General features: G+C 63.2%; 1 protein-coding gene across 1 annotated transcript in view; it reads left to right on the top strand.

Moving 5' to 3' along the window:
• Window positions 1-5,133: 5,133 nt before the first annotated feature.
• Window positions 5,134-12,884, top strand: part of PRR5 (proline rich 5) — a 14,685-nt gene continuing 6,934 nt past the window's right edge. The window contains exons 1-2 of the mRNA XM_029954089.1: window positions 5,134-5,252; window positions 8,079-8,159. Of these exons, the coding sequence (XP_029809949.1) occupies window positions 5,152-5,252; window positions 8,079-8,159 (182 nt within the window). The 5' untranslated portion in view covers window positions 5,134-5,151. The remainder of the gene's footprint in view (window positions 5,253-8,078; window positions 8,160-12,884) is intronic.

Genomic DNA, 12,884 nt, shown 5'->3' with positions numbered 1-12,884 from the left:
TTTCCTCTTCATTTCTCTGCTTTGGATTGGAAGACGGAGCCACACAGACTTAGTTCCAGTCCCAGCTCTGCCTCTCCCCTGCTGCGTGGCCTTGAGCAAGTCACTTAACCCCTCTGGTTCTTGATTTTCATATCCATAAAATGAGCTGACACTGGTGTGCACCTCACAGGGCTGTTGCAGGGATTAAATGCAAAGACGCGTATTAAAACTCTGCACACTGCCCAGCACATAGGAGGTACTCTGTAACTGATGACTCAAGCCCAGGCACATGTTGGGGTGGCTTTGTAGGGAGGGCTTGGGGGGCCCCTCAGGAGTCTGCCGGTTCCTAAACATTCACCAACAGCAGCTTTGGGAGCCACCACCCCCGCTGGGGTCTCCCGCTGCTGGCTTCTACTCCTACTGTGCGCCAGGCCCCTTGGTGTCCCTTGGTTCACTTTGCCAGCGAGGGAATTATTTCTGTCACCACCCCCCCTTTAGAGGTGCAGGAGGGAACAGACCTGCCCATGTCACCGTCACCCATGAGCCCCTGCTCTCTCCTCCCCAGGCAGATACCTCCCTCTGCCGCATCCCTGAGCCGGAGCAGGAGAGGGTGGGGCCCCTCCCACCACGCGCCCCCTTCTTCGCTGCTCCCCACAGAACCCTCCGGACAGCAGCCTCCTGCAGACAGCATGGGTCAGCCTTCGGGCCCACCTCGCTGAGCTGGGGGTTCTTTACTAGGTGTCCGAGGTGTACTCCCTTTTATCGGTGCGCCCGTCCTAGGCTCACAGGGTGTCACCAGAAGCTTGGTGGCTGAAATCAACAGAGATGAACTCTCTCCAGGTTCCAGAGGCCCGAGGGGAAGGTGTAGGCAGGACCAGGTCCCTCCAGAGACTGGAGGGGACTTCCTGCCTCTTCCAGCCTCTGGTGGTTTCTTGGCCTGTGGCCTTCTGCCTCGCTCTCTACGGGGTGTCTCGTGGGTCTCTGTGCCCCAGTCTCCCCTCCGTCATTGGTTGTAGGGCCGCCCCTGATCCAGGATGGTTCTGTCTCAAGATTCTTAACTAACTGCATCTGCAAAGACCCTGTTTCCAGGAGACAGCAGTTTCTAGGGGCTGCTATTCACCCCACTTACACGGGCCCTGGGCACGTCCTCTGAATTTCCCATGCCGCCTCCCTTATCTGGACAGGGGGCGGAAATATAAAGCTCACCCTCGTGAGAAGGGACTCCGCACATTCACTAAGCCCTCCGTCCATTCACTCGCTCCCTGGCACTGGGCCGCTCCCCAGCCCTAGAGTCCATGCAGAAACAGCAGCGTCCTGAGCTTGGACTTGGTGGAGGGGTTAGGAAAGAAACGGGGACACGAGTGAAGGAGTGAGGTCACCGCAGGTTGTGTTTGGCGCCGGGGAGGGGAGGAGACAGGTGGGTGCTGACCGCGCAGCCGGCCGACCGTATTTCGGTCTTCCATCTAGAACGTGGATGCCGTGGGTGTGCAGATGCTGCAGGAGGGGTGCGCGCTGCCCCCCCCTTGTGAACCACGCACCGGACCTGCCAAAGGTGCTTTCTAAGCGCCTCCTTCGTTATGAGGCAGGTTTGTCCCTTGAGCCAAGCTGAGTGCAGGTCTGCAGACAGGTGGGGGTGGGGGCCTTGGGAGGCTTGCCTGCTGCCCCCACCTGGGCCCCCCCCCACCCCCGCTTCCTCAAGGGCGGGGACACAACATGTCGGGTCCCGCTCTGTCCATGCGTTCCTCTTGGACAGCCCCAGTTAGCTCCTCACTGGGTCCGGACCCCTTGCAGGCGTGGGTCCTCGAGCTCCATGAAGGTCAAGGTCTTGAGCTGAGGGGCCAGCGAGCCGAGGGAGCTCCCCAAACCTCGGCCCTAAAGGCCCACCCAACACATGTCCTCTCTGCATGCATTTAGTCCAGAAGGTGTTAGCCGGGAGGGAGTTAACTATTCCTTGCCAGGCCGGGATCTGCCTGGATGCTTACGGCTTGGAGAGCCCAGCGCCCACCCCACCTGCTGGGAGGGTAGGGGAGGCCCCAAGCCGGGTAGGGTGTGTCCTCATGTGCCACGCACACTGCCCTGCGTGTGACACTCACTCCCCATAATCTCCCTCCAAGGCCGGGATAGTTGTCTTCAGCTTACAGATAGGGAAACTGAGGCAGGGGGAGGACTTGCTCAAGATCCCATACTAATGTTAGGGTTGGGGGGGTCTGACCCCAGGGGTGGCTTGAGGTCACTGCCCAGGGACCAAGAAAGGTGGGTATTGGTGGTCAGAACCTGGAGGCCATGGGCAGCCCGCTGTGTCTGCGCTCCCGCGTCTTTGGCCCAGCCACTTCAGAGCGTTCTCCACCTTGACCTCCTCCCAGCGCTGCCCAGGGCCTGTGAGCACTGCGCCCCTCCGATGGCGCCATGCACACCGTGATCTGTGCAGGGCCCTGGCAGCCCCCAGGCCTGGAGGGGCTCCTGCCGCTCCCCAGTGGCCCTCAGGGTGGGGCTCATCGACCCCTTTTTGCAGGGGAGGACACTGAGGCTCAGAGCCATGCAGGGACTGCCCAGGTCCACACCATGTGTTAGGGTAGAAGCAGGGATCCAACCGGGCTCTGACTCCAAAGCCTGCGTTTCTATCGCCACCTTCGGCGGGGGGGGGACGGGGGGGGGTCTCGGAGGAGCCGCAGGAGGTTGGCTGAAGGCTCCACATGATCCATTGGGTGGGAGTGGGGGCCAGAGGCTGCTGGGGGCCTTGACTGGCTCCCCTGCCCCACCCCTGCCTTTCCGAGCTGGGTCCTGAGCCTCCCACCCACCCCAAGGCAGTCCGGGTGTGGTCTGCCCAGCAATGTGTCCCCAAAGGTGTCCACACCCTGGTCCCCTGGAACCTGTGACTGCTATGTTAGCAGGTGTGGCAAAGTCAAGGATCTGGAGACGGGGGTCCAGTGTCGTCTCAAGGGGCATTTATGACAGGGAGGCACGGGGCCAGAGCTGGGGCGGGGGGGAGGGGGAGGTGGTGGACGGAAGCCGAGAGACCGAAGGTGCCACCTGCCAGCTGTGAGGAAGGAGATGGGGCCCGAGCCAAGGAGCGTGGGCGCCTCTAGAGGCCGGAAGGGCCAGGGGACAGTCTCCCCGTGGGGTTTTCAGGAGGAGGCCGTCACCCCAGCACCTTGATTTTGGCCCCGTGAAACTGATTTAGAACTTCCGGCCTCAGAAACGTAAGAAACCATGTCGGGGGTTGTTGTCAGCCACTATGTGTGCGGCATTTGAGATGCTACACCGCCCCCCCGCCCCGCCCGCCGTGTGCTCCAGCCATCACTGCTCCCCCTGACCAGCCCAGGCTCGGCCGGCCGCAGCCCTGCCCAGCACGCGCCCTGCACCCGCCTCGCCTCTGGGAAGGGCGGTGTGAATGAAGCCCAGGCAGGCAGATGTTCAAGGCCTCAGGCACTCCGCCGTCCCCTCCACGGTCAGGACTAGCAGCTCAGGGCCCTCACGGGGTGCCCAGGGAGGAGCAGCCAGGGGCCCTGTTAGGGCTGAGGGTGGAGGCAGCCAGGTGGACTGAAGCTAGGGTGCAGGTGGCCCCTGTTTGCTGAGGAGCAGAGGACCCTGAGCAGGGCTGGAAGGGGCGTCGTCACCCCCATTTTCCAGAGGGTCCGGTTGGTCCAAGTCCGCTACCTCCTTTGCCTTTCACCTGGACATGAGGAGGGGGCGGTGGGCACGGCGCCTGGAGCAGACGGAACAGCCAGGAGGCACCCCTTCGTTGCTCAGGCTGGGCGTGACTCGGGTACCGACGAGGACCCTGGGGCTCCATCTGATCACCCTTGGATGGGCGGGGCAGAGGGACCAGAGTCCAGCTGTCGGGGACAGGCCAGGAGGAGCCTGGGGGACCCAGTGGAACCTGGCGCGCCTGCCCTTCCTCCCTGCTCGACCGTCCCTTCCCACGGGATGTCAGGGAGTCAGCCCAGGCCTGGGTACCAGTTCGAGGGGCCCAAGGAGGTGGCCACCTGCTCAGGGCCTGGGTTGGCCTTCTGGGGGCAACTGGCAGAGGCCAGCCTCCTCTCTGTGTCCTCTGAGGCCTCCGGTGTCCAAATTGGCTTAAGCACTGGAGACAGACAGGGCTCTGCCTCCCGGGGACCCTGGGGGCGCAATGGCCTGACCAACCAGAAGCCTGGCTTTCGGTGGGTCCAGATCCACTCACTCTCCACTGGGGCTTCCGGTACAGGCAGCTGGACCGCACTAGAAAAGTTGATATCAGGCCGGAAATCCAGCTTGGGGGCCCACACGGGCTCCAGCCCCAGCCAGGGTGGCCATGGCCAAGTGCTCCCAGGAGTCCCACAGTCAGCCTTTCCTCTCCTGGCTTGGCTGTGCCCCACCCCCTTCCTGGGCCACGTGCAGTCCACACCAGCCCTGGTGGCAGCAGGCCTCACACGGACCAGGACACCCGGGGCCTCCCAGGGTCTCTCGCCCCCCCCCCCCCCTTTGCACCCAGTACACAGGCAAGAGGTGCTGGGCTTGGCCCTGCCCTCCGGTCCTGGTGCACTGGGGAGGGGGACACGCTCCAGTAGGGCCTGCCCGGTGGGGGGCGGGGAGGCCATGGGGCAGCCTCCACTCAGGCCTCACCAGGAAGTGTCCTCGGAGGCCCCCTGTGGTTTCCATGGGCCTGAGGCTGGTCCGGAGGCCCCAGACTGGGGTGGCTGGGGTTTCACTTCTATTTTGGGGGGATGGTCAGTCACGTGCGGTCCTTTGCTCCCCACCCTCCCCCTCCCTGGGTGGCTCCCAGCAATATTTTTTGCCCAACTTGAACTTTGCGAAGAAATGGGATCTTGGGCCACAGCTGGAAGGAGCGGAAGGAGCAGGCCTGTCCAAGTACCCCCCTCCCCCGGGTGGGCGGGGGGGGGGGCTGTGCATCCTCATTCACCCTCCCCCCGGGTGGGCAGGGGCAGGGGGGACCTATGCACCCCCACTCACCCCCCCGTGTGGACAGGCGCGGGGGGGTCTGTGCACCCCGACTCACACAGGCCCCCCCGCCCCCCGCGCGTGTGGGCAGGGGCGGGGCAGGGGGCGGTTACCCAGCCACCAGGTGCCACACCACTTGTGATCCTGCACAGTGCTGTGGCTCCTCAGAGCCTCAGTATTTCCTTCCGTAGCCTGGGCGTGACAGCTCACCCCACGTGGTGGTTAGAAGCAGAGATGGAGAGAACCACAGAGCAGATGCTGGGGGCACCTGGGGACATGCCTCTCCTCGGGTCACTGCTGAAGAAACCCGCAGGGCACATCGCTGCTAGGCCCAGGTCACGGATGGGGGAGGGGTAGGAGAGCTCGAGGGTGGGTGACCCCTGGGCTGGGCGGGGGGCTGCTCAGAGACAGGCATTGGAAGAGTCAAAGGGAGGTGACGAACTTCCTCACTGACAGGTCCTCACGGGCCGGTGCTCCTCGTGCAGCCCCAGCGCAGGATCGGGGGTTCCGGGAGGCTGAGGGTGGGGACCGGGGCTAAATAGTAAACCAGACTTCCCTTCTGGTCAGAGAAGCCTGAGGCCAGGTTTTACCCCAACACAGCGTGAGGAAGGACGGACCTGACTTGGGGGACCAGCGGAGGGACTGAGGTCTGCAGGGGCGGGTGGGGTGGCCAGCCTGCAGGGACAAAGGCCTGCAGGTCTAGGGTCACCCCTGGGATGGGATCCCTCTGGAAGGTTGACTGGAAGAGGAGGAAGGCCGTAGAGAGGCTGCTGGAGCAGGTCGTTGATGGGGGGCCAGGGCCCGAACTCGGCCTTCACTGGCTTCCTTCCACCTTACGGCCTCCATTCCTGGTCCCCTATTCCTGAGGGCGGCCTGAGGTCTGTGGGGGCTGCTGGGAGTGAGCTTGCAGCTGCTGAGACTGGGGTGTGGTGGCTGTGGAGGCCTTTGGCTTCCTGGCAGACTTTTATCCTTTTTGGTTATAGATTCAGAGCGGCCTTATGGTGACACGGTGGCGGGGCCGGGGCCACCAGGGACTTCTACAGAGGCGAGCACCATTCCAGCCATGCCCGCACACTGAGCTCTGGGCGGGCATTCCTTCCTCACGGCAGCCAGGCGGGGGGCAGGCACACTAGTGATCCCCCCTTTTTTTAAACATTTTTTTAACATGTATTTATTATTGAGAAACAGAGACAGAGCATGAGTGGGGGAGGGACAGAGAGAGAGGGAGACACAAAATCTGAAGCAGGCTCCAGGCTCCGAGCTGTCAGCACAGAGCCTGATGCAGGGCTCGAACCCACGGACTGTGAGATTGTGACCTGAGCTGAAATCAGAGGCTTAACCGGCTGAGCCACCCAAGGGCCGTCCCCCCTTTCTGAGCCGGGAAACAGAAGCTGGAGGACGTGTGTCTTGGACACACAAATGAGTGGCACTCTGACACCAGGCCAGGAGCAATTGGTCATCCCGGGTCATGTGACTGGTGTCCAGAGAGGTCTGGGCCAGCACTTGCTAGAAGCTGGTAACGCCTGGCCAGGAGCAGCAGTGGGCATGGCCCCACATGGCTCGGAGCTGCCTTCAGGCCCCTGGGATGCAGGGCCCTGCCCCAGCCCTGCCCAGACCTGGCTCCTCATGGGGAGGCTACATGGAGAGAGAGGGCAACTGCTGGGTGGGGAGCTCTGTGCCCTCCCACAGGGACCTGGCCTCTGTGAGCCTCTATCTTCCCATCTGCAAAGTGAGGGGGCCGGTCCACAATCCCCGGTAGGGCGGCACTCGTGAAGACAGACAAGGCACCAGCAATTTGGTGGCCGCTGCCTGGTCTGTGATGGGGACGGCAGTGTGGGTCCTGCTGTCCTCTCTGCCCTGAGAATCACAGCAGCAGGTCTGTGATCTTTACTGCGGTGACTGGGTCCCAGGTGGAGGGCGGTGGACCACCCAGACCTGGTTCCCGTGGAGGGGGTGGGGGAACAGTGCTAACAGGCAAGTGAATCAGGAAGGATGCAGGAGGGAAGTCTCCATGGGGAAGGCAGGAGGTCAGGAGGGCTTCTTGGAGGCCGTGGCTTCTGCGCTTAGTCTTTAACATAGTTGCTTGCCTTGTAGACAGGGAAGAGAAGGGCCTTCCAGGAAAAAGGGCAGTGGGTGCAGAGCCCCAGAGGTGTGGCAGCCTCAGGCAGGTCCAGAGACTTGAGTGTAGGATGCCCCGGAATGCTGGGAGGAGCCATTCCTGACGAGCCTCGAATGCCACGTCCAGGCCTTGGGCTGTGTCTGCAGGGCAGTGGAGGCCTCACAAGACCCTGGGCGGGGAAGTGACTGGAGGCTGTAGGGAGGCAGGCTGGTGCAACAGGTCCAGGCATGCAGGGAGGGCAGGGGAGGGGTGTGTGGAGCTCCAGGCGATAGAAAGGGCTCAGACTTCAGGAGAGGTTGGCTTTGGAGGCCAAGGGAGAGTCCAGATGCATTTTCAGCAGATGCTTACCAGCTTCTCCTTCGAGCAGGAGCTGGCTGTGCCATGAACAACACGGCCCTGTGCTCTCCCGATTTATAGACAGTGGTGGCAACAAGTTAACCAAACCACATGTAAACATGTGGTTACACACTGACAAGTGCAGCGAAAACTGGCAATAGTACTTGCTCTAAAGGAGGTAAATAGGAGGTGGGGGAGAAGCAGCCTGCAGAGAGGGCTTGTGCAAAGGCCCTGCGGCTGGAGGCAGCTTCCCCACCCCCAGCCGGGCAGATAACCCGAGCGCCCAGTGCTCGGGGATGCCGGGAGTCAGGAGGGGCCGGCTCGGGGCCCCTGGAAGCCCTGGGTGAGCGGCAGGCTTGGACATGTTAGAGGGCGGGTCAGGTGATCGAAGGGTGTGGCCCGGGAACAGAGGGCGCAGGAATGCAGGAAGGGGAGCAGAGTGCGTGCAGGCTACGTGAGACCCTGGGGAGGTGACTGGGAGGGGCCCGGGGAGGCTGGGGCTCGGGCTCGGTGGGAGCTGAGGCTGTGCTGTGGACAGGGGTGAGGACAGCCTCGTACGAGACAGGAACCTGCGTCTGGCCCGGCCCGTTCTGTTCCTGGAGCAGAGCAGGGTGGGCTGCTGGGGAGAGGCCGGGCAGAAGGGAGGCCTGGGAAGGCGGGGGAGGGTCTCAGGGCCCTGACGACCCGCCACTGTCTCCGCCTGCAGCATCCACAACGGGGTCATCGCCATCTTCCAGCGCAAGGGGCTGCCTGACCAGGAGCTTTTCAGCCTCAACGAAGGCGTCCGGTGAGTGGCCGTGCGTCCTGTCATGTCTTGGGCGGGTGAGTAGCAGGGTGGCCGCAGCCACGCCCCCAGAGCCACGGTGGGCAGTGACCTCTGGGCCGCCGTGTGCACCTTGACCACAGGCCCCGGTGGCATGGCCCTCGGGCCTGCTGGGCCTTCACCCCCGCCCGTCCTGAGGACTTCCTTTCCAGGGGGAGCAGGGTGGGACTTGGACAGTGGCCCCGGAGAACGCCCACATCCCCCGCTGGTGCTGAACATCACGAAGGATATTATTCTGTTGAAGAGGAAGGACCCACCTGCCTAATGACGGGAGTGTCGTTCCCGGAAGGGCCGTCACAGCCCGGCTGCGCGCCCCTCGTTTCCTGTGCAGGGCCAAGCAGTGAGCACTGGCGAGGGAGCCCGGGCCAGCCCAGCCCCTCGGAGCTGCCGCTGCGAGCCGTACACCACCCTGCCTTCCGGGGAATCTGCAAGGCCAGCCGCATTAGTCCCGCTTTGTGATGGCGGCGGCTGTCGCTCAGAGAGGTCAAGAGACTTGCCCAGGGTCACACAGCGGCTCAGGGAGGCATTTCCTACCCCCACGCCATTCCTTTCCTGCCCTGGCCTGTGCCACCCCGTCACAGTGTCAGCGTCTGGGAAGAAGAAGCAGCCCAGCTCTTCCCGGGCTCAAGGCAGGAGGGAGGGTAATCGGGACAGGCATCGTGTGCATACAGAGCACCCCAGCTGGGCGGCAGGGCTGAGACGGCCCTTACAGACGGAGAAACTGAGGCCCGGGGGGAAGGGAGCAGCCGGAGTCCTGGGCAGGGGCTGATGCCTCTCCCAGGCCCCCCACCCACCCAGGGGGTCCTGCTCCTTCGGGCTCCTCTGGCTGCCCCGGGTGGGGCCCCGTGTTGCGAATCAGGCCCCGCTGAAGGAAACAGGAGTTTGTAGGAAGCCCGAGGAACCTGCTGGATGTCTAAACAGCGGAGCAGGGAGAAGCATTCCTCAACCCCGGAAGGAGCCGGCCAGCACGGCCCCTGGCATTCTGGACGTCCTCGCCCTCCAGTGGCCTAGACAGCTACCTCCCCGCCTCCACAGCCCTTGGGGGCTGTCCCTTGAGGGAGAGTGTGCTGGGGAGGCGGGGGGGGGGGAACGGCAAGCCCCTGGCGCCCCAGGCCCCCCTCGCCAGCCCTGAGTACCGGGCACTGTTTCGTCTCCATTTTCCAGATGAGGAAACTGAGGCACAGGGATCACAGGTGGCTTGTTCACGGGGCTGGTCAGTGGAGCTGAGACTTTGGTCCCTGACCCCACGGCCTGGGGGGTCGCTCAGGCCTGCCCCCTGCCCAGCCCCCACCCCATGTCTCCATCACATGGCCGCACTCAGTCAAGGGAGTTTAATTGTGTGTGATACCCATCGCCGGTCATTAGCTTTGAGAGAGAGCCTGTTGGTGGCACTGTCACCGGAGCGTTCTCTGGGTTCTCGTGGCCGGAAGTGAGACTGGGGTGGGGGCGGGTGTTCCCGGCTGCACCCAGGCACGGCCCAGTCCAGAGAAGGCGAAGAGTCACAGAGCTCTGATGTCTGCCCGGGACCCTCTCTTCCCCGGTTTATGTCTGTATATTTCTGACACAGTGTTCACTTTTTAAAAACACGCTGTTGAGTGGTTTTTAGCACAGGGGTTTTGTGCAGTCCTCAGGTTTTCATCCCCCCCCCCCACCCCAGTAAAAGCCCGTCCCCATGAGCAGCCACGCCCCAGCCCCTCCTCCCCCAGCCCCTGCAAATACCAGGCAGGTTTCCGTCTCCGAAGATTTGACTTTTCTGGACGTTTCCCAGAAACGAAATCATGCAACGCACGTGCGGCCTTTCACGTCCGGCCCCCTCTGTGTCGCGTGATGCCTCCAGGGCTCGTCCCGTCCCAGCCTCTGTCACAACCTTGTTCCTTCTGTGGCCCGTACCCCTCTGCGCTCGGGGGGCTGCGTTCTGCTCGTCCCTTCACCCGTGGACACACCTGTGGCTCGTCCAGCAGCACTGACCTAACACGCCGTGCAGGGTTGTGTGTGGATGTGCGTCTCCCGGGGGCGCACCTGCTGGGGGGCAGGCGGTGCACCTGGGGGCCGGGGGCACACCTGGGGGTGGGTGACCATCACGGCCCTGCTCTGGTTCGAGGAACTACCCAGCCTCCCTCCACGGCAGCCGCACCGGCTTCCTTCCTGGAGGGATCCGCTCTACCACCTTCTCACTGGGGGGTGGGGGGGGTCTATTCTAACAGCTCGAGTGGGGGTGACCTGCTCTCTGTGGTCTGGGTTCTGTTTCCCTGGTGACTCAGGACAGGAACTTTCCATGTGCTCAGTGGCCATTTGTGTATCATCTTGCCGGGAGAGGTCTACTCACGTCCCTGGCCTGTTTCTAAATGTGGTTATTTATCTTTTCCTTGTTGAATCGCAGCAGTTCTTTATATATTCTGGATCTGGCCCCTCGGCAGGTACTGATTTGCACATCTGTTCTCCCATCCCCGAGTCGAGTCGTTAGCTCCTGTTCCCAGTAGTGACCTTGGACGGGGGGGGGGTTAATCTCGGTGAAGTCCGGGCTGCTGGTGTAGCCCTCTCTCTCCAGCCATTTCTCTGACCACCTTTCTCCTGAGGCCCCAGAACAGACCCGTTTTGCATAATAGTTTTTCCAGATAGAGGATGAGTCACTCTGGGTTGCGGAGGACTCCTGCGTAAGCACCCAGACCTCCTTTAGCCCATTTTGGATGGCATTGCCCCTGCGGGCTCGTCACACATCCCCCCTTCTTTTTTTTTTTTTTAAGTGTTTACCTATTTGGAGAGAGAGAGAGCAAGTGAGCACAGGGGAGGGGCGGGGAGAGAGAAAGAGAATCCCAAGCAGGCCCCTCACTGTCAGTGCAGAGCCCAGCACAGGACTCGAACCCATGAACCTCGAGATCATGCCCTGGGCTGAAATCAAGAGTCAGACGCTTAACCGACCGAGCCAGCCTGGCGCCCCCACCCTCTTCCTTACACAGAATCAGGCTCCAGGGTGCCCTGGTTGTGCCCAGCGGCCCAGGCCGTCTGCAGGCAGCGTTCCCGGTTCCTGCCCTGAGCCTGGAGCTCCTGCCAGGGGTCTGTCTGAGGGCCCCCTCCCCCAGCATTCGGTGGAGCAGCCACCAGTGTGCCCGGGGCCGGGGCCGGGAGAGTCAGGAGCTTGTGAGCAGGAGCTCTGCCACCTGCTCGGTCACCAGAGCCTCCCCCACCCCCGCTGGGCTGCTGGCCGATGTGCAGATCATGCAGCCCAGCCCCAGCTCCCGCACGAGGCCCCACTGGCCCTGCGGCTCCCGGGAGGCAGCAGGCGTGTCTGGACGGTGGCCGTGGCCTCGGCCTCTGGCCCTCAGATGACACCCAGGCTGGCCCCCTGCAGTGCCTTCCCCAAGTGGTGTCCCGGGATGCACAGGCTGCCTGGGGGTCCCCTAAGGGTACAGGGGCAGTCTAAGCAGCAGGGGGGGGAACCTCACCACATGCCCTCCCTGGGTCTCAGTTTCCACATCTGTGGAATGAACACAGTTCCCTTCGTCAGCAACTGGGAGAGCCGGTGGGCACAGCCCAGCCTGGGGGACGCTCGGCCAGACACGCCCTCGCCCCTGCCCAGGGGCTCCTATAGCGAGTCACGGTGGGGCAGAGGGTCTGCTCAGCCCTGCAGGAGACACTCATTCATTCATGTTCGCACACGCTTTCACCAGCCAGAGGCCAGGGCGAGGGTGAGGAGGGCTTTACTGAGCACCTGCTGTATACACCTCGGGCAAGCCGGGACCTCACTTGACAGCCTGGCCCCTCCTGCTCTGCCTTCTGGCGAGTTTCGGCTCAGACGGGGGAGGGGATGTGTCCAGGGGGAGGGGACTTGCTGAGAGGACTTCCCGGGCTCAGCCTTGGGCCTAAGAGAAGACCCCACTCCTCGCCCTTTGCTCCCTGGCCTTGCCCAGAGTGACCCCTCTTGTCATGCCATGTGGTGACCTTTAGACACTGAGCCCGGACACGGGGGTCACCCCAGAGCTGAGGTCGTGCCTCATCCTTGGGAACCAGACAGTTGGGAGAAGGGGGAGGGACTGTGGCTGGGGACAGAGGGTCGCTGGGCTCCACACAGGCCACCATCTGTCCCCTCGCTGTCCCGGCGGAGTCCAGCCTGGTGGACACCTCCACCGTGGACCTCACAGTGACACAGGGACGGCGTCGAGCTGTGACACAGTGTGGGGCCGGCGCTGTGGGACGGGCCGGGGCTGCCACTGCTCTGGAAGGCACCTTCCTCCTCCATCCCGTCCAGGGACACCGGCGCCACCTGTCAGGCTGTCGTGAGCTGAGGTCTGTGCCTCCAGGCTGTGGCCCCGAGAGCCACTCTGGACACGTGTCCCTCTCCGTGCCCCCTGCCCCATCTCTGCCCCTTCCGGTTCCAGGGATGACAACCAGTCCACTGCTGGGGGGCTCACTGCCTCCCACGGACCTGCCCTCTGTGCGTCCCTTAGCCCCCAGGCCCCCAGCCCCACAGCGGGGAGCCAGTCCAGAGCCGGTCCTGCTTTTAGCTCCACCGGGAAGGTAGTGTAGCCCCCCTAAAAGGCCTTTGAGGACCAGAGCACCCACTCAGTGGGGTGAGGGGGGCGAGTTCAGTGTCCCCCAGGCGGGCGCGCACATGTGCGCACATAGCTCCGAGGCTGAGAGAGAGCACTGGGCCTGGTGGTGACGTGTCCGAGCACTTCGGGCTGTGCTTGG

This window comes from Suricata suricatta, chromosome 10, assembly GCF_006229205.1.
Source record: "Suricata suricatta isolate VVHF042 chromosome 10, meerkat_22Aug2017_6uvM2_HiC, whole genome shotgun sequence".
Taxonomy (NCBI): domain Eukaryota; kingdom Metazoa; phylum Chordata; class Mammalia; order Carnivora; family Herpestidae; genus Suricata; species Suricata suricatta.
The sequence above is the reverse complement of the archived record's forward strand: the minus strand, read 5'-3'. Positions and strand labels throughout refer to the sequence as shown.